This window comes from Oratosquilla oratoria, chromosome 21 (genome assembly GCF_046742065.1).
Source record: "Oratosquilla oratoria isolate Oo_2021 chromosome 21, ASM4674206v1, whole genome shotgun sequence".
Lineage (NCBI taxonomy): Eukaryota > Metazoa > Arthropoda > Malacostraca > Stomatopoda > Squillidae > Oratosquilla > Oratosquilla oratoria.
The window spans coordinates 34,050,059-34,069,608 of record NC_134797.1 but is presented as its reverse complement, the minus strand read 5'-3'; the positions used below and the strand labels follow the sequence as shown (position 1 = coordinate 34,069,608).

Below are 19,550 nucleotides of genomic sequence, written 5' to 3'. Positions count from 1 at the left end.
CACCACCTACCCTTCCTCCTTGTTCCACACACCATCTTTGCACACCCTGTGCCTCCCTCCTTCACTCCTAGTTCTACTCTATCCTTCATTCCCTCCCACTCCTCTCTCAGCTTCTTCTTGTACTTCTCCTTTTCTTTCTCATTAAAGGAGTTTACTCTAAGCACCTGGAGGGGAGTGGAGTGTGATGGGGGTGGAGTGGAGGAGTTTTCCGACCAGAACCCTAAGGTTTGGGTCTTTTAATGTGCATTGATTTGGTACATATGAGAGTAAAAAGGAAGAGGTAGGTAGTATGTTTGTGAAAAGAAAGATGGATGTGTTGGCACTGAATGAAACTAAGTTGAAAGGGAGGGGCCTGTTTGAGTTTGGGAGTGTAGTGATAGTTAAACATGTGGTGGCAAGGAAAGAGGTTTCTTCAAGGTTAATGCCAATGAAGATGAAACTGGGAAGGGTGATATGGGTCTTTGTAATTGCATATGGGCCTGGTAGTGAAAAGAGTGTAGAGGAAAGGGAGGTTTTTTGGATAGATTTAAATAAGTGCCTAGAGGGTTTAGGGAGAAATGTCAATGTAGTGGTATTGGGGGATCTCTATGCTTGGGTAAGAGACGAACCAATAGACAGAGTGGTTGGGATATGTGGAGTTCCAGGAAAAAATTGTAGTGGAGAGATGAGGGTGGAGATGTGTCTAGAAAGAGTTGATGATAATAAATATAGTGTTTAGGAAGAAAGTCAAGCATATTTACACATGTAAGAGGGTGGCGGTGGATGGATGGGTGGTAGATAGGGCTTTAATGTACTATATAGTGGTAAACAGAAGAAGAGTAGGAAGAGTTTTGGATGTACACATTCTTAAGGGAGAGAGTGGGGGAATATCAGATCGTTTTTTGGAAGGCAAGTTGAAAGTGGAGGATAGATGGAGAAAGAGGAAAAGGAAAAAAGGTAAGGAGGTGCTTAGAGTAAACTGCTTAAATGAGGAAGAAAATGAGAAGTACATGAAGAAGCTGAGAGAAGAGTGGGAATGAAGGATGAAATAGAACTAGGAGTGGAGGAAGATTATGGATGTTTCAAGGAGGGAGTCACAATGTGTGCAAAAATAGTGTGGGAACAAGGAGGATGGGAGGAAATAGAAGGAAGGGTAGTGAGTGGTGGGATGATGAAGCAAAAAATGTTGCAGAAGAGAATAAATGGGCATTCAAAGACTGGTTGCAAAACAGGACTAGAGAATCATACCAGAGGGAAAAAAAAAAAAAAAAAAAAAAAAAAAAAAAAAAAAAAAAAAAAAAAAAAAAAAAAAAAAATTTAGGGAGTTATTAAATGGAAAAGAGGGGAATGTCTGTTGAGGAAGGATGGGAGGGGAGAGAAGATGGGTGAATGGAGAATGGTTGTGTATGGATGATAATGTGATGCATGGGGGGGGGGTTATGTATGAGAAATAAATTGATGCAGCCTGAAGGGATTTCTCCCCGCCTTCTCCTTTTCTGCATGAGGGGATGGAGAGGGGGGTGGAGGTTGCCAATTTAATGAAGTGGCCTTACTGTGGATGTGCTGTCTAGCAGCACTACTTCTGACCAAGGGCATTATACAAGATAAAGGGATGACCCGTCATCCAGGAGGTGCCAAGGTAAGAGGGAGGGAAGAGAGTAGAGGGGAGTGGAATATGTTGGAGATGGAATGGGTGGGAGGGGTTTCTATGCCTTTGTTTTTTGGCTACCTCCCTTGTAAGGCGGAAAAAGTCTTTCGTATGTGTATGTTAAATGTGAAGGAGGATAGGGAGGGAAAGGTAGATGCAGTGGGAAGCGCTAAGAAACTGACCATAATGAATGAGGAAAATGGAGGAGAAATAAGAAAAGATGAGGTGAAAGCAATTACTAAAATGATGAGAGCAGGCAAAGCACCTGGGTTGGATAGATGTCATGTGAAGTGCCTAAAAAAGGGTGGTATAGTAATGGTGGACTAGCTGGTGAGGTTCTTTCATGCTTGTTTTCCATATAAATCTATAAATATGTGAAATAGCTTAGTACATACATACATATATATACCAAGGCCTTTTCTCCCTTTCAAAGGAGGTAGCCAAAAAGGGAAAGGCATAAATACACTCCCACCCATTTCATCCCTAAATACACTCCACACTCCTCCCACCCTCCCTCTCATCTGAGCACCTCCTGGAATAGCTTAGCAGGTGATATAATCCAAGCTCAGACAATACACGAGTTCAAATCTAAATATGATAAATGGAAATCAAAGATATAGATTGAGTTGGAATAATACGTGAATGTGAGACTGGGTATGTTAGAAAATAGGAGACAAGTCCCAATGAGCATTGCTCTTTTCCTGTATACTACACTTTGGTAAACATACATAGGTATCTGCTAACGAATGTAAAGAGAGACCTACCTCTGCTGGAATTATAGGTCTTGTCTACCATGGCACGGATTGAGGTACCATCAGACCACCTCCAGTTGTTGTCTACCAGATCATCCTGACTTGAGTTTATGATAATCCAGCCACAAGAGCCTCGGTTGAATGTGCAGTCTTGCTGGGTGACTCTTGCCTTTACAGGTAAAACTGATTGAAGAGACCAAGATGAAGACCAGAAGCATAGTAAATATATAAATAAATAGATTGAAAATATATGAGTAGAATGAATAGGAAATTGATAAGTAGATAAATGTATTAGATGAATGCATAAACTAGTAAATAATTAGATAAGTAAATAAATAAACCAGTTAATAGATGAACAAGTGAATAAATTAATATAAATAAATACATGAATAAGTACATGAATTGGTAAACAAATAACAAATGAAATAAAATAAAACAAGATAAAATAAAAACTATCCCAGAGTAATTTTCACAAGGTGAATACAGTATACTATATTGGACTAAATATCATAAAACTACTTGACATATTTCTTTGCCAACCATTAAATCTTTATTATGCAGTTAGGTTGAAAATTGTGGATGATGATTTGTGTAGGTGAACTTTAAGGCCCCCAATACATGATTTATCATAATTGTGCAATAAATATTAGTTACACTAATAAGATCAAAACTGGAGTACACAGCAACACTATGGACACCCAGTACTAAAAAGAATATAAAGAAATTAGAAAGAACACAAAGAGCAATGACAAAGTTGGCACCAACTCTTTCCAAATTAACATACAAATAAAGATTGTCCAAATTGGAATTACCAACTCTGGAACACAGAAGAGCAAGAGGAGATCTGCTGACTATCTACAGAATCACAAAAGGAGTGGCAATCCTAGATAGGAATGATTTACTAAAATGGGATGATGGAAAGAGGACATGAAAAAAAAACTACATACATACATACATATACCAAGGCTTTCTCCCCCTTACAAGGGGGGTAGCCAAAAAGAAAAAGGCATAAAATCATTCCCACCCATTCCATCCCTGAATACACTCCACACCCCTCCACCCTCCCTCTTATCTTAGCACCTCCTGAATGACGGGTCATCCCTGCACCTTGTCCACTGCCCTGGGTCAGAAGCAGTGTCGCAAGACACAGCACATCCACAGCAAGGCCGCTTCATTAAATCGGCGACCCCCCCTCTCTGTCCCCCCATTGCATAAAATGAGAGGACGGGGAGAAATCCCTTCGGGCTGCGTCAAATTTTGCTCACACATACTACCTCACCCCCCATCCACCCGCCCATTCCACCTCATGCTATCACAACATCATCCATATACAACCATTCTCCATTCACCCCTGTCTTCTGTCCTTTCCCGTCCTTCCTCAACAGACATTCCCCTCTTCCCCAAAGCCCCCTTCACCCCATCCATCCACCTCATCCTAGGACGTCCCCTCATGTTCACTCCCTCCACTAAACTAAAAAAGGATAACTATAGAAGAAATCTGAAAAAAAAGCTTACCACACAGAGTACTGGATACCTGGAATAATTTAGATAAAGGAACAGTGTGTGCAAACACTATTCAAGATTGTAAGAAAAAACTTAATGCTGAAAGATACAAAGACGGGTCACCACGAGCATAGCTCCCTTCCCATATAATACAACTAGATAAATATACTAAGGGCTTTTACCCTCTTACAAGGGAGGTAGCCAAAGTCAAAGGTGCAAATCCACTCCCACCTATTTCATCCTCACAAACTCCACTCCAATTCACTACCCCTCCCTCCCTCTTTTCTTGGCTCCTCCTGAATGATGGGTCATCCCTGCATCTTGCCCACTGCCCTGGGTCAGTGCCAATACAGCATGACACAGCCCATCCATAGCAAGGCCACTTCATTTTATCAGCGACCCCCCTCTCTCCCTCACACAGAAAAAGAGATGGTGAGAAATCCATCTCAGCTGTGTAAAAATATTATTCACACATACTCCCCCACACCCCACACACTTTCTTCTATACATCAGAGCATCATCCATACACAATCATTATCCACTCACCCCTATCTTCTATCTTCTCCCATCCTTCCTCAACAGACATTCCCCTCTTTCCCAATGTCCCTTTTACCTCATCCATATATCTCGTCCTTGGTTGCACCCTCATGTTTACTCCTTCCATGTCTGCCTTCCACACCTCTTTTACTAATCTTTCTTCACTCATTCTTTTCATGTGTCCAAACCATCCTAATACTCTTTCATCAACCCTATCTCCCAACTCCCTTTCCACCCCCATTTTCCTCCTCACCTCCTCATTTCTCACTCTATCAAGCCTAGTAACCCATATCATACTTCTCAGACACCTCATCACAGAAACGTTCAAACTAGTCCTCTCTTCCTCTTTATGTTTTATGTTTCTGCCCCATACAGTGTTACTGGTAGAATCACTCCTTCATACAACCTCCTCTTAGGATCCATTCCCAAATGTCTATTTCATTAAACTTTTTAATCCCCCAAGGCATTTACTTGCTTCTCCCAATCTACATTCTACTTCCAACTCCACTCCTCCCTTTCCTGCCACATTCACACCTAAGTTTCTAAAGCTATCTGCTTCCTCCAAACTCTCTCCCTTGATACTCAATTCCAATTTACTGCCATCCTCTCCCCTTGTACATCTCATCACCTTTTACCCACATTTATCTTCAACTATCTTCTATCGCACACCTTCCCTAACTCCATTACTAACTTCCTTAATCCCTCCTCTGATCCTGCCACAAGCACAGTGTCATCAGCAAACAACAGCTGGCATATCTCCCACTTTTTCCATTTTCTTTAACCATATCCAATCCCTGGCCCATTACCCTCACATTTACCCTCACACAATCCCATCCATGTATAAACTGAACAGCCAAAGGTTAAGTCCCACCTTTACCTCAGACCTCTCCCTCTCTCCATTTCTAATTCTAACAGAGACTCTACTACTCTTGTAAAAACTCATGACTGCTCTTAACAGCTTTCCTCCCATAGTGCCTTCCTGTCTACCCTGTCATAAGCCTTTTCCAAATCCATAAAGATTCTAAAAACATCCCTACCTTTTCCTAAAGCTTTCTCACATATTTGCCTTACCACAAATATTTGATACATGCAACCCCTACCTATCTTAAACCCACACTGTTCCTCACCAATTACTTCCTATGTTGCTCTCCTAATCTTAATCAAAACTCACATAAGCATTTCCAATTACACTCAACAAAATGATCCCTCTGAAACTACTACACTCACACTTGTCCCCTTTTCCCTTGTAAAGCAGAACTATACAGGCACTCCTCCAGTCCTACAGCACTCGACCCTCCCTTTTTTTTGACACTGCATGACACCCACCCAACCCAGGTACCTTACCTGCTTTCATCCTCTTAATAACTGCTGCCACCTCATCTTTATTTCTCCTCCATTTTCCTCATTCATCACTGTCATTTTCTTAGCACTTCCACTGCAACTACCTTTCCCTCCCTATCCTTCTTCACATTTAGCAACTCTCTAAAATACTCTGCTCATCTTCCTCTTACTGGAATCTCTTCCATTACCATCTCTCTATCTGCACCTTTTACCTTTTCTTCTTTACTTGATTGGCCTCCCCTTCCTCTCTTAATTTTCTTCCAAAACATCTTTTTAATACTTTCAAAATTTTCTGTCATACTCTTGCCCCATTTTACATCTGCTCTCCTTTCTGCCTCCTTTATTTCTTTCCTTTGTACCTCTCATATGATTCTCTCATCCTATATTGTAATCAATCTGTGAAAGCTCACTTCTCTTCTACAACCTTCTTTGCTACCTCATCCCACCATTCACTATCCTTCCTTCTATTTCCTCCCGTCCGCCTTGTTCCACACACCATCTTTGCACACCTTGTGACTCCCTTCTTGAACCATCCCCATTTCTCCTCCACTCCTAGTTCTACTCTATCCTTCACTCCCTCTCACTCTTCTCTCAGCTTCTTCTTGTACTCCTCCTTTTCCTTCTCATTTAAGCAGTTCACTTTAAGCACCTCCCTACCTTCTGTCCTGTTCTTCATTCTCCATCTATCCTCCACTCTCAACTTACCTTCCACCAAAAAATGATCTGATATTCCCTCACTCTCTCCCCGAAAAACATGTACATCCAAAACTCTTCCTACCCTTCTCATGGTTACCACTATATAATCCATTAATTGTACAAATGATTGAAGATAATTATGATCCAACATGGTTGAATATTTAACCATCAATCATGACTGACCGTGTGTGGCAATGAATGGGCAAAACGAAGGTTGTTTTAGGCGAATTTATGCCTTTTCCTAAACCAATCCTTCATTCACACCTTTCTTCTCCTTCTATTCTTTAATTCCATTCTCTCTAGGGCAAGCTCAATGGGAATACATGTAGCCTCCCTACTCATCTTGACTGGATGAATTATACATGACAACTGACAATGATACAATCATATTACTAAAGTGTGGCCAAAACCAATGATTGAACTGGTTGTACAATCCCCATGATTGTGCAATCATGACTGATGATGTACTGGGGCCTTTACTTACTCTCACACACGCTCTCAAAGAGTGTAATATCGTCAACACCCATCTTTCCGTTTTTATAAGTCTTTCCTTTCGTGCCTTCAATGGCAATCATGTCCCCTTTCTGCACCTGAAGAGGAACCTGAAATAATAGAGAGAGAGAGAGAGAGAGAGAGAGAGAGGAGAAAAAAGTATTAATGTTGTCATTTTTACAACTATAAATCAATGATGATGATTCAGTTTAATCTCGTGAACTCCCACCTATCAGGAGGCTAGGATAGTAACCTTTACAGAGGAGTTATGCATACAGATGCATAAATACTTGGCAATATAGCAAAACTAGGAAAAATACAATTCATCTCCTTACCTTCGCCTTGGTCCATTTTTCCTTCAGTTGATTGGTCAGATCCCAAACAGTCTTGTTTTCTTTGCTCCTGACAATCACCTGCAAAGGACCCAAAAGATTGTTCAAACTTGTCCAGGATAGTTTTTGTTTAGGTGAATAAAAGTTTTGGTAATGCACTATCAGAAACTTTTGGGAATCATAAAATCATGTTTTTAGCTCTTGAAAAACGTTTAAAATGAGGGTCTTTGCCAGTGGCGGCGCCAGGGGGGGGGGGGGCTTGAGCCCCCCCGAAAAAGGTGGGCAGCCCCCCCAACTGAAATGAGCAAATTGAACATTTAAAACACTCATTGAAATAATTTTATTTAGTGGAATTTTTAATTGCCAGGGCTAAAGATTTGTCAGCCATCAGTGCTAGCCCAACCATTAACCCCCTCCCCTTCTGAAATGAGGATAATATATGTGTATTATCATATTACTATTAGCCCCCCAAAAAATTTGCTCAGCCCCCCCAACTAAAAATTCCTGGTGCCACCGCTGGTCTTTGCCCCCATTATGTAGTCTTAAAATCATGCAAAGAATATAGGAATTTTCATAGGAGGTTATGCCCCTTTAGGCCCTCTCAAAATGAAATCAAACATACTGCACTGCACCCACTCTTTTACCTAAAATATTTGTTCCAAATTTCATAAAGATTTGTTCAGTAGTTTCTCAGTCTAGGTAACGAATGCACAAAATAGAGAACACAGGAAGATCAAATTTAATCTCTAGTTTTTGTTTACATCACAAACCATTGTCTTTCATTGCTATATCTACATTCAATAGAGATGATTTACTAACGTGGGATAAAAGAAAAACAAGAGGACATGAAAAGAAACTTAAAAAGGATAGTTATAAAAGAGATCTGGAGAAAAAAAAAAAAATCCCTCACAGAATGGTGGATATCTGGAACAAATTGAATGCGGAAACAGTGAGTGCAAAAACTATACAAAAATTTAAGAACAGACTTGATGCTGAAAGATACAAAGACGGGTCACTACGAGCGTAGCTCTCTTCCCGTAAAGTACAACTAATAATGAATGATTTTGAAGGTTTCACACTCAAAAAGGCGAGCAAGTCCATTAGAAAAACTAATCAATATAGTATAAAAAGTAAATATGATAAAGAAGATATGTCTCAAGTTATTCTGCCATGGAGGTAAGTGAAATTCTTACAATGTTGGAGAGATTTAGACTCAATTTCCTCACATGGTTAGATTACACAATCTAGAGAATAAACTTGAGCAGAAAAAGGATAAAAACCTCACTCAAAAAATGGAGATTGATAAATTCAGTAGGGAAAATGAAACTTTGATACATACATATACCAATGGCTTTTTCCCCCTTACAAGGGAGGTAGACAAAAAAGCAAAGGCATAAAATCCACTCCCACCCATCCCATCCCCACATACTCCACTCCCATTTCCCCTACTCTCTCACTCTTATCTTGGTTCCTCCTGGATGATGGGTCATCCATGCATCTCACCTGTCCCAAAATCCCTGGACAGTGGAAGGAGGAGGGGGTGGCTGAGGGGGATGAGAAGGGAGAAGTGTATTTGGTGTGACCAGAATGTAACTGTTTTTGTATCTCCATTTTATCTTTAAAAAAAAAATGGAATGAAGCAAAGAAACTCCAAAAGACAAAGAACCAGCAAAAAGATGCTTGTAAGAAAGCAGAATAGAGACTCCACTTGGTGTCATTTGAAAGAAGACGTGTCTTTCTCAAACACCAAGGGAGTACCAAAGGTTTGAAAGAGGTGTTCTTTCAGGGTTTGAAGGGGAAGGAAATTTTATGCATAGAGGGATAGAAATTGATAGAGAGCCCAGGTATAGAAATATAATGAGAAAAAGAGATATTAATGACATGTTGGATGAATTAATAGAGCTCAAAAGTGAGTATAAAATAATGTACAAAGAAGTAGCTCTGCTAAGGAAAGCCAATGAGGAGAATAATAGGGAGATAGATGACTTAAAAAAGGAATTAAATAAATTAAAGGGAGAAAATGAAAGATTGAAAAGTGAACATGTATACAGGAATGAGGCATTAAAAAAGGAGATAAAAGATCAAATGCAGGCAGTGACTGAAAAGGTTGAAGAAAAAACAAAGAGAATGACTTACAGGAAATAAAGGAACAGTGGAAAGTAGAACAGGAATGTCAAAAAGTATCCTGTAAAGAAATAGTGGAGCAACAGGTCAAGGAGAATGCAAAGGAAACAGTGACCAAAGTGATTAAAGAGAAAGGCAACTTAGGGTCACAGTGGATAAAAAAAGATGCATTGTAATCTATGGCATTAAAGTGAAGCATAATGTTCCTAGATATCAGGGGGAAAAGGAGAAAGAGATTGCTCAGGAAATTCTGAAAGAATTACATTACAAGCGGAAGAACAGGGTTTAAATAGGGAAATTGAGGAGACTTAAAGAATGGGTAGATACTCTAAAGAAAAACAATACAGGCCACTGAAAGTAAAGCTTAGATCACAAACAATTGCAGAGGAAATACTTTCCAGAACAGAATTAGCAAATTGTGAACAATACAAAAATATATGAATAAAAAAAGAAATGAGTGAAGAAGAAAAAGAAAAAGAACTTAGAAATGAAGCGAATGAAAAAAAAAAGAAAAAAAGAACTGAAACTGAAAAGAATTATTCTTTTTGGAGAGTGGTGGACCTGAGGCTGAGAAAATGGTATATAAGGAAAAAGGAAACAAAGCAGGCAGAAAATTACAAGGAGAAAGGAAACTAAGAATAGCTTATACCAATATACATGGAATAATTTCAGGAATTAATAAATAGAATTATTATCTGGCCTTAGAAAAACCAGACATAATGGGAATGGTGGAAACTAAATTAAAGTGTCTAGAACAAGAAGACATTTTGAACCACTTGTACATGCACTGAATGCTACCAGAGTTCAAACTCAGAACCTAGTCGAATGGGTCACTCAAAATTGCGGGGGCCAAATGCCATTTGCAATGGTGACACTGCCCTTGGATTTGCGTGTACTGTCTTAACTGTTGCCATGGCAACATGATTGGTGTTAGTGAGAATAGCATAAAAGGAGGGCCCTACATTGTTTTTGACATGCTCAGGTGATTTGTTGACCCATAAAACCTTCATATGCCAAGTTGCTTTAATTTGGACCAGCAGTTTGGATTTTATGGATTATTTTGACAACTTAGTTGTTGCCATGGAAATGCAAGTTTGGTATGATGCAGATGTCCCACATTGTGTTTGACATGCCCATGTGATTCGTTGACCCATAAAACCCATGTATTCTAAATTTCATTAAAACTGGACCAATGGTTTAGAGTTTGTGTATTTCTTTACTAAAATCTAGGAATTACTAAATAAGAATTCACAAGGCAGAAGAAATTTGAAAGTGTAGTAGAAAAATAAAAAAATGAACCAAAACTGTTTTACAGGTTCATAAATGGTAAATTAAGACATAGGGAAGAAATTACCGATGTGGATGGTGAGGTCTTTGAAAAGGCCTCAGCTCAGGCAGAAATAATGAATGAAGGTTTCCAAAAGAGCACAACTTTTTTGAGAAAAGCATGGTAGTAAAATACCAGGTTTAGCAAATATATGTAGAAGTGAGGGAAGTGCTCAATCTCCTGGGATCACTGGATGTGACAAAAGCCTCAGGACCTGATGGGATCTCAAACTGTAAACTTAAACAATGTAGGGAACACCTAGTGGACAAGATCCAGTGAAAGAAGGCATTGTGCCACTTGATTGGAAAAGGGTAAATGTGGTGCCAATTCACAAACAAGGAAATACCACAAAATTATAGGCCAGCATCACTAACCAGTACAATAGTGAAATAATGTGAAAGGTTTGTGAAAGATTAATGGACCAAATATCTTGAAAAGATGAACATTCTGACAGTCAGTTTGGTTTCAGATATGGAAAGCCATGTGTGTCAAACCTTTAAAGCTTTTACTCAAGTGAATGATATGTTGCAAGAGAGGGATGGGTGGACTGCAAGTACCTGGACCTAGAGAATGGAATGGAATGATTCAAGGGTTGTCTGGCATCGCAACAGCAAAGGTCCTGGACCTAGAGAAGGCATTTGATAAAGTACCTCACAGTTAACTCAAGTGGAAATTGGAGCATGTTGGAGGACTGAGAGACAAACTATTAGAATGGATTAAAGACTTTTTTAAGGAAAGATACAAGAGGACAGTAGTAAAGGCCGAGAGTTCAAACTGGAGAGCAGTAACAAGTGGAGTACCACAAGGTTCAGTGCTGGCACCAATAATGTTTCTTGTCTACATTAATGACATGATGGAAGGAACAAGCTATGCCAACATGTTTGCAGATGATGCAAAATTCATGAGAAGAGTGAAAAATGAGGAGGACTGTAGAATATTGCAAAAAGATCTAGATACTATTTTTGCATGAACCCAAGAATGGGAAATGAAGTTCAATACTAAAAAATGCAAAGTACTGAAAATGAGCAATAGCAGCAAAAGGCCATCCTTAAACTATTCCTTGGGAAGCAAACACATTACAGAAGTAAGAGGAGAAAGACTTGGGAGTATTGATAAAAAAACAACCTGTCACCTGACAGACATATGAGCAAGATTGTGGGAAAGACATATGGACTACTGCAGAAGATTAAAGTGGCGTTTCATTATGTGGATGAAGAGATGATGAAAAAACCTATGGAAACTCTAATACGTCCAAGTCTGGAATATGCATCCATAGTATGGTCCCCCACAGAGTGAAGGATATAAACAAGATTAAGAGAATACAAAGGGCAGCAACCAAACTGGTCTCCTGCCTTAACCATATGGGGAAAGACTAAAGGTGCTGGGTCTGCCAACTTTAAAAGACTGAAGAGAAAAAGTGACATGATTACAGTGTTCAGGTCACTAAAGGGGATAGATTGCACTGATAGAAGAGATCCCCTGATTCAAGATAGGAGGGCTTTAAGAGGTCATGGAAGTAATTTAAGAAAGACCACTGTTGAAAGGATGTGAAGAAATATAGTTTTCCATATAGATGTATATGTGGAACTGCTTAGGTGATATAGCCCAGGCTCAAACAATACAGGAGTTCAAATCTAAATATGATAATTGGAAATCAAAGATATAGATTAAGATGGAACAATACATGAATTGTCTAGGTATGTTAGAAAATTAGGGATTAGGAGAAAGGACCCAACAAGCATTGCTCCTTTCCTGTATACAGTGAGACCTCACATTAACGGACGTTAATTAGCTGCGTTTGTGGTGTTTTCGCTGTGTTTTCGGTGTTTTGGGGTGGTTTTTGGGTGGCATAGTGATTGCATGCATTAAACAACAGCACCAAAAACACCGAAAATACAGCGAAAACACCGCAAACACTCCTAATTAACATCCATTAATGAGAGGTCTCACTGTACTACAATTAGGTAAATACATACATTGACTTTTATATAATATATATATAAACCAAGTAAATACCTTGGGGGATTAAAAAGTGCAATGAGAAATAGGCATTTGGGATTGGACACTAAGAGGAGATTGTATGATGGGGTGATTGTGCCAACAGTACTATATGGGACAGAAATGTGAAACAAAAGAGGAAGAGAGAAAGAGTTTAAATGTGTTTGAGATGATATGTCTGAGAAGTAGGGTAGGGGTTACTAGGCTAAATAGAGTGAGAAACGAGGAGGTGAGGAGGAGAGAGGAGGTGGAAAAGGACTATACTCACCTATCCCATTCCACAGAAACCTTGGGAAAGAGTTCACATGGATACATTGGAATTACCAATGTCCGAGAACGGCTTTAAATACCTATTTGTTGCTATTGATTATTTTTCAAGATTTTGTATATTGCAACCCATTATCAATAAGAAAGCTGAAACTATTGCTTCCGTAATCTATGACCAGATAATCTGTAACTTTACTACACCTAACATCCTAGTTTCAGATAATGGGACTGAATTTAATAACAAAATCTTGGAAAATCTATGTAGTGTATTCCACATCAAGAAAGTCAATATACTCGTTAACCATCCCCAAAGTAATGGAGTAGTAGAAAGGTTAAACAAAAAGATAATTATATGTCTTAGAACCCTAATAAGTCCTCATAGTGTAATTTGGGATACTTGGATTCCTTGTGTTAAGTGTACCCTGAACAATCAAATTAATGTAGCAACTGGTGATACACCTCATTTTATAATTTTTGGAGAGGACAAAACTCTGCCATATGAAATGTTGACTGCAGAGCAAAAACCCATATATAATATGGATGATTATATATCCAATAGGATAAATACTCTTCAAAGTATTCACCAAAGAGTTAGGAAACATATGCAGGTGTATTCACAAGAGATGAAGGAACAACAACACAAAATAGCTCATAAACTAGAACTGAAAATTGGAGAATTAGTAATGGTCAAACTAACCTCACCCAATAATAAACTTTCACCAAGGTACACTGGCCCATATAGGGTAATTGATTCTGCAGGTGGAAACAAGTTTAAACTTAAACATTTAGAATCAAGAGAAGAATTGATAGGACATTTAGATGACATAAGGAAAATTAGCTTGCAGATCTATGAAGATGATTATAGTAATATTTTGTGCATAAATATTAATAACCCTGGAGAATATGGAGAATATTATAATGATATTTTTCAAGAGTTGAACATTAATCTTGATGTATTTTACAGATAGTATTGACCATTTGTATGTAATTGGGATGGGAGACCTAAACAACTGGAACTTGGTGTCAAGCAGATACATGGAAACCTAAAACCTAGGATCTGCTGTGGTCAGACTTGGAATCTTAAGGACTTAAGGACCTCTCATCTGAGTACACACATGAGTATTGTGATGATTTTAAAGTAATGAGACTGTCTTTGAAAATGAAGTGTGTTGAAAAAAACAACTGAATATTGAACAAGAACAGACACTCGAACTCTAGATTAGTGTGTTTTGCAAATTAATTGCTATTGAAAAGATGATAAACCATTGAAAGTTAGTGCTCATAATGAATTTCCTAATCAATTACATCCTTACTGTAGACAATCTAAGAGAAAGCATGAATTCTCTGGTTAGGAATATGTCTGTTATGAACAATTGTCATTACCAACGAATTTTGGTAGACCAGATCCCTCATTGTAACATACAAGGATCTCATTACCTGTTTTTCCCTAACAAGACCAAGGTATCAATAAATTGTCCCGGGTTGAGTCCTAAATTGGATTTGGTTGAAGGTCTTGTCTCTATTCAAGATAACTGCGAATTGCATGCAGACACTATTTCCACCATTTCTAATACCCTTAATACAATGCATATAACCGAGGACACCTACATTTCAACCTTCAACTTCACATTGCCTGAAAACTCTCCTCCCTTGAAAATTAAGAGAAGACCATTATCAAGATCTCCCTCAAATGATTTACATATACTACCAATCCTTATCATACCCTTACTTTCAGTGTTAGTGGCAGCACTGATTGCCTTTGTTGTATTCCAGAGATTGGCTCTGTCAAAGCAAATCAACCATGTAACCGCTTAATTCAATACCTTATATATATTGACATGCATGTTATTCACATTTATAGGTATTATGTTTATGTATTATTCCCAATTTATTGCATGAATGATGTATTTTGGAGGGTAGCTTAACAATTACGCAAGGGTAGATTAGCTTATTCTAGAAATATATTAGCAAGCCCTGTAAGAGGGAAATAAGAAATTGGTCGGGACGACCAAGGGTAGCTGCTGAGCCCTGTAAGAGGCCAGTAGTTGTACGAATGGAAATGAGCCTGCCTGCTCGCCTGCTGTTTTGATAACATTGAGGTGACGCTATGTCTATGTAAACACACCGACGGTGGTGACTGTTTTATAATCGATGATGTAATCAAAACTCTGTAAGCGCAGGTTAGCTTCGTTTGACTAATGCTGAGGTAAACGATATTGCTAGTGGCATTGTAATGGCTTTCCGGATTGGTGCAAGGTGGAGAAGGAGGAAAAAACTATTGGTGCATGAATTCAAAGTCACGCCCATAAGGAGTGACATTTATTTCAGAAGCCACCGGAGATTGGATTAGAAAAAATAGTGACGTCAGACGAAGGTAGCTTAGCGTAGGATGCGGGATCTCGTCAGACGATCTAGAGAGACGATCTAGACAGACGATCTAGAGAGACGATCTAGAGAGATGATCTAGAGAGACGATCTAGAGAGACGATGGAGAGAGACGAGAGAAAGAGATCCTGAGTGTAACAAGACGGTGAAATTACAGTGAAAGAAGAAAGAAAATTCACCACCCTTTTATTAACCCAAAGGACGAGAGAACTAGGCACGGGGCCTAGAAAATAGTGAGACTACAGGAAATACAAGGCATTGGGCCTACTGCTTAAGAGGAACTTGAATATTTAGTGAAACTCACGTAACGAAGGCAAGGGGCCTCGAGACGAGTGGTATTACAAGTCAAATATACGTGTAATGGTCGAGGACCGACAGTGGTGGTGACAAGGGGTGGTGAAACATGGAAAGATTGAGTGAGGAAAGATTGAGTGAGGAAAGATTAAAAAAAAAAAAAAAAAAAAAAAAAAAAAAAAAAAAAAAAAAAAAAAAAAAAAAAAAAAAATGGAAGGCAGAGTCTGTGTATGTGTGTATACATAAATTCTACTTACCCTTAAGGACCCAAGCTCATTTTCATTTGAGATTGAATCATGCATGAAGAACCAAAATCTGAGGCAGTAGGATCCTGTGGTGGGAACCCTGTACAAGAGAGCCGCTGTCTGAAGGGAAGGGATATGGGTGGACCCAAGGTCAAACCTGGCATACTTATCTCTCACTTGACTACTGGACTCCAAGTACCTGTCCAGGAAATGTAACAATGCTGAATTAAGTTTCTGTGGGTATCAATTACATTACTGAGAACTTATGGGGTAACCTTTCCAAGAATACTTTTTATGTCTTTACATCACTTTGGGTTCAGCTTTTTAAATGCTAGATGCACCGGTAAATTATATATCCTTTTATCAATGACTACAAGGTATATAGCCTCTGGGTATAAAAATAAAAACTTATAACTCCTGAAAATGTAATATAGATTCTGTGGTTCAATATGTTTTCTTCTTTCTCCAATGTTTGTTTTGTGCTAAATTTACATAGTTGTACTTTATGGGAAGAGAGCTATGCTCGTAGTGACCCATCTTCTTATCTTTCAGCATCAAGTTTGTTCTTAAATTCTTGTACAGTTTTTGCACTCACTGTTTCCTCATCCAATTTATTCCAGATATCTACCACTCTGTGTGAGAAACTATTCTTTTTCAGATCTCTTTTATAACTATCCTTTTTAAGTTTCTTTTTATGTCCTCTTGATTTTCTTTTATCCCACTTTAGTAAATCATCTCTTTCAAGGACTTCCATCCCTTTCATAATTCTGTAAATGGTCGGTAGATCTACACTTTCTCTTCTTTGTTCCAGGGTTGGTAGTTCAAGTTTGGACAATCTTTGTTCATATGTCAGTTTGGAGAGTGTTGGTGCCATCTTTGTCATTGCTCTTTGGACTCTTTATAATTTCTTTATATTCTTTTTAGTACTGGGTGTCTACAGTGCCGTAGCGTACTCCAATCTTGGTCTTATCAATGTAACTAATATTTTCTTTACCATTTCTTCATCCAAGTAGTCAAAGGCCACTTTCATTGATCCTAGTAAATTGAGGGTTTCTCTGATTATTTTGTTGATTTGTTTGTCTGGTGCCATGTCATTGCTGATAGTTATTTCTATGTCCCTTTCCAAGTTAACATTTTCAACTTCCTTTTTACCAATTCTATATTGTCTGAATATCCTGTTTTTACTTTTTCCAAATTCCATTATACTACATTTCTTGATGTTGAAGTTCACTTCACACTTTTGACTCCATTTCCAAACTTTATCCAGGTCTTTTTGTAGTGATTTACAATCTTCCTCTGTATTCTCTTTAGTAGTTTTGCATCACCTACAAAGAAGTTCATATAACATTCCACACCTTCATCCATTTCATTTATATACATGGCAAACATTATCAGAGCCAATACAGAACCTTATGGGACTCCACTTATCATTTCTTCCCAGGTCAAGTTCTTGTCTCTAAGTACCACCCTCATTTTTCTCCCGTTCAAGAAATCTTCCATCCATTCCAATAACTTTCCTTGTACTCTACCTATTATTTCAATTTTTCTTAGAGGCTTTTTGTGGAGTACATACATACATACATATACCAAGGCTTCTTCCCCCTTACCAGGGAGGTACCCAAAAAGGACAAGGCATAAAATCATTCCCACCCACTCCATCCCCGAAAACACTCCACACCCCTCCACCCTCCCTCCCATCTTAGCACCTCCTAGATGTGGAGTACTTTATCAAATGTTTTTTGTGGATCTAAGAAGGCACAATCTGCCCATCTGTCCCTTTCTTATATCATTTCTATTAGCCTCGAGTAAAAGCCAATCAAGTTTGTGGCACATGATCTTCGATGTCTAAATCCAAATTGTTTTGGTCTTAGTATATTATTCTCTTCCAAATGTTGAATCCATTTACTTTTCATAACTTTTTCACATATTTTTGCTATTGTTCTTGTAAGGGGCACCAGTCTATAGTTATTTCGATTTTCCTTGTCCCCTCCTTTGTATATTAGTACAATATCTGCATTTTTCCAATATTGTGGTACTTTTCCTTCTTTGAATGAGAAATCAATTATATTGTGTATTTTGTCCGTTAGTTCATCTATACATTCTTTTAATATCCAATTTGCAATTCCATCTGGCCCGTGTGATTTTCTGACGTCAAGGTTTTTTATTTGGTCCCTTATTTCCTTCTGTGTCACAGTTATTTCTTTCATGGGGGGGGGGGGGATCTTTGTCCTTCCTCCCAATTTTGTGTACTTTCAATTGTGAAAATAGATTTAAAATGTTCATAATTTCAGCCATTTCTACATCATCTATATATTCATTATTCCCCAATGCAGTTTCACTATTTCATGTATATCTTTTAGTTTGTCATTCACATACCTGTAGAATAGTTTAGGTTGGTCCTTGCATTTTGCTATTATGTCCTTTTCATATTTTCTCTTTTCTTCACTCCATATTTTTACTTATTCATTTCTTAGTTTGATGTATATTTACCACTTGCTTATTTTTTTGTCTTTAGCTTCATTACATTTTTTTTTTGTAACAGCACTTTATATACACCTGTTCTTGTTTCTTCTTTGGTACATATTTGTCTATTCCCTGATTATAATTTTCTTTTAATATGTTCCATTTCTCTTCCATCTTTATTTCTTCATTCAATTTTTTTCCCAGTTTGCATTTTGAAAGAATTTTCCGAGTTTCTCAAAATCCATTTTGTACATTAGTCATCCTTTTCTGTTTCTCATTTCTTCTCAAATCAATCTGTTCTTTTAGTTCAAACTCTATGTGGTCACTCTTCCCAATTGGGGACTTGTATTTCATTTTATCCATGATTTCAAGCTCTCATGTGAATATCAAATCTATTCTTGACAGTTCTTCATTGTTTCTATACCTGGTATTTTCCTTTACCCATTGAGTCAACGTGTATTCAATGGTCATATCCAGTAGAATATTTCCCCAAAGGTCTTCTCCACCTTTCACTGTCATTTCTTCCCAACATATTTATTTTGAATTAAAGTCACCCGTAATTACTATGTTTCCTCCTATCACTAATTCAATTAATGCATTTTTTGTGTCTTCCAACACTTTGGAATAGTCACTATCTGTCCAAGACTGTGTTTTTGGGGGCACAAATATTACTACAAATTTTCTACTTTTCATGTCTCTGTTTTCAACTTGAATCATAATCAATTCCACATTATTTTCTCTTTCTGTTATCTTTGTCAATTTTAAGCCTTAGTCAAAACCCTGACTCCACCTTGTTTCTCCTTTCTATTATGTGCCCAATGGTTGTATAGACCTTGTTCCACAGTATTTTATGGTAGTGGACCTTTTAATTTTGTCTCCACAGTTCCCATTATATCTGGTTTCTCTACTGACAGTCGTTGAATTGATTTAGTCCTGAAATCATGCTATGTTTGTATATTTTTAATTTTTTCTTTTCTCTTTTTTTGTTTATTATATTTCATTTTTTTATGTACCATTTTCTCAACCTCAGGTCAAGTACTCTAAAAAAATAAATAGATAAATAAATAATTGTTTTCAGTCTCCATTCTTCTCTCATTTTTTTTATTTGCCTCATTTCTAAGTGTCTTTTCTTTCTCTTTTTCATCATCGCTCATGTCTTTTTTAACC

General features: G+C 38.0%; 1 protein-coding gene across 2 annotated transcripts in view; it reads right to left on the bottom strand.

The window, feature by feature from the left end:
• Positions 1-19,550, bottom strand: part of LOC143036846 (MAM and LDL-receptor class A domain-containing protein 1-like) — an 89,006-nt gene that overhangs the window by 12,679 nt on the left and 56,777 nt on the right. For both annotated transcript variants that reach the window (XM_076204684.1, XM_076204685.1), the window contains exons 10-13: positions 15,933-16,119; positions 7,284-7,361; positions 6,941-7,058; positions 2,392-2,562 (exon numbers count right to left, since the gene is read on the bottom strand). In XM_076204684.1, coding sequence (XP_076060799.1) covers positions 2,392-2,562; positions 6,941-7,058; positions 7,284-7,361; positions 15,933-16,119 — 554 coding nt within the window. The remainder of the gene's footprint in view (positions 1-2,391; positions 2,563-6,940; positions 7,059-7,283; positions 7,362-15,932; positions 16,120-19,550) is intronic.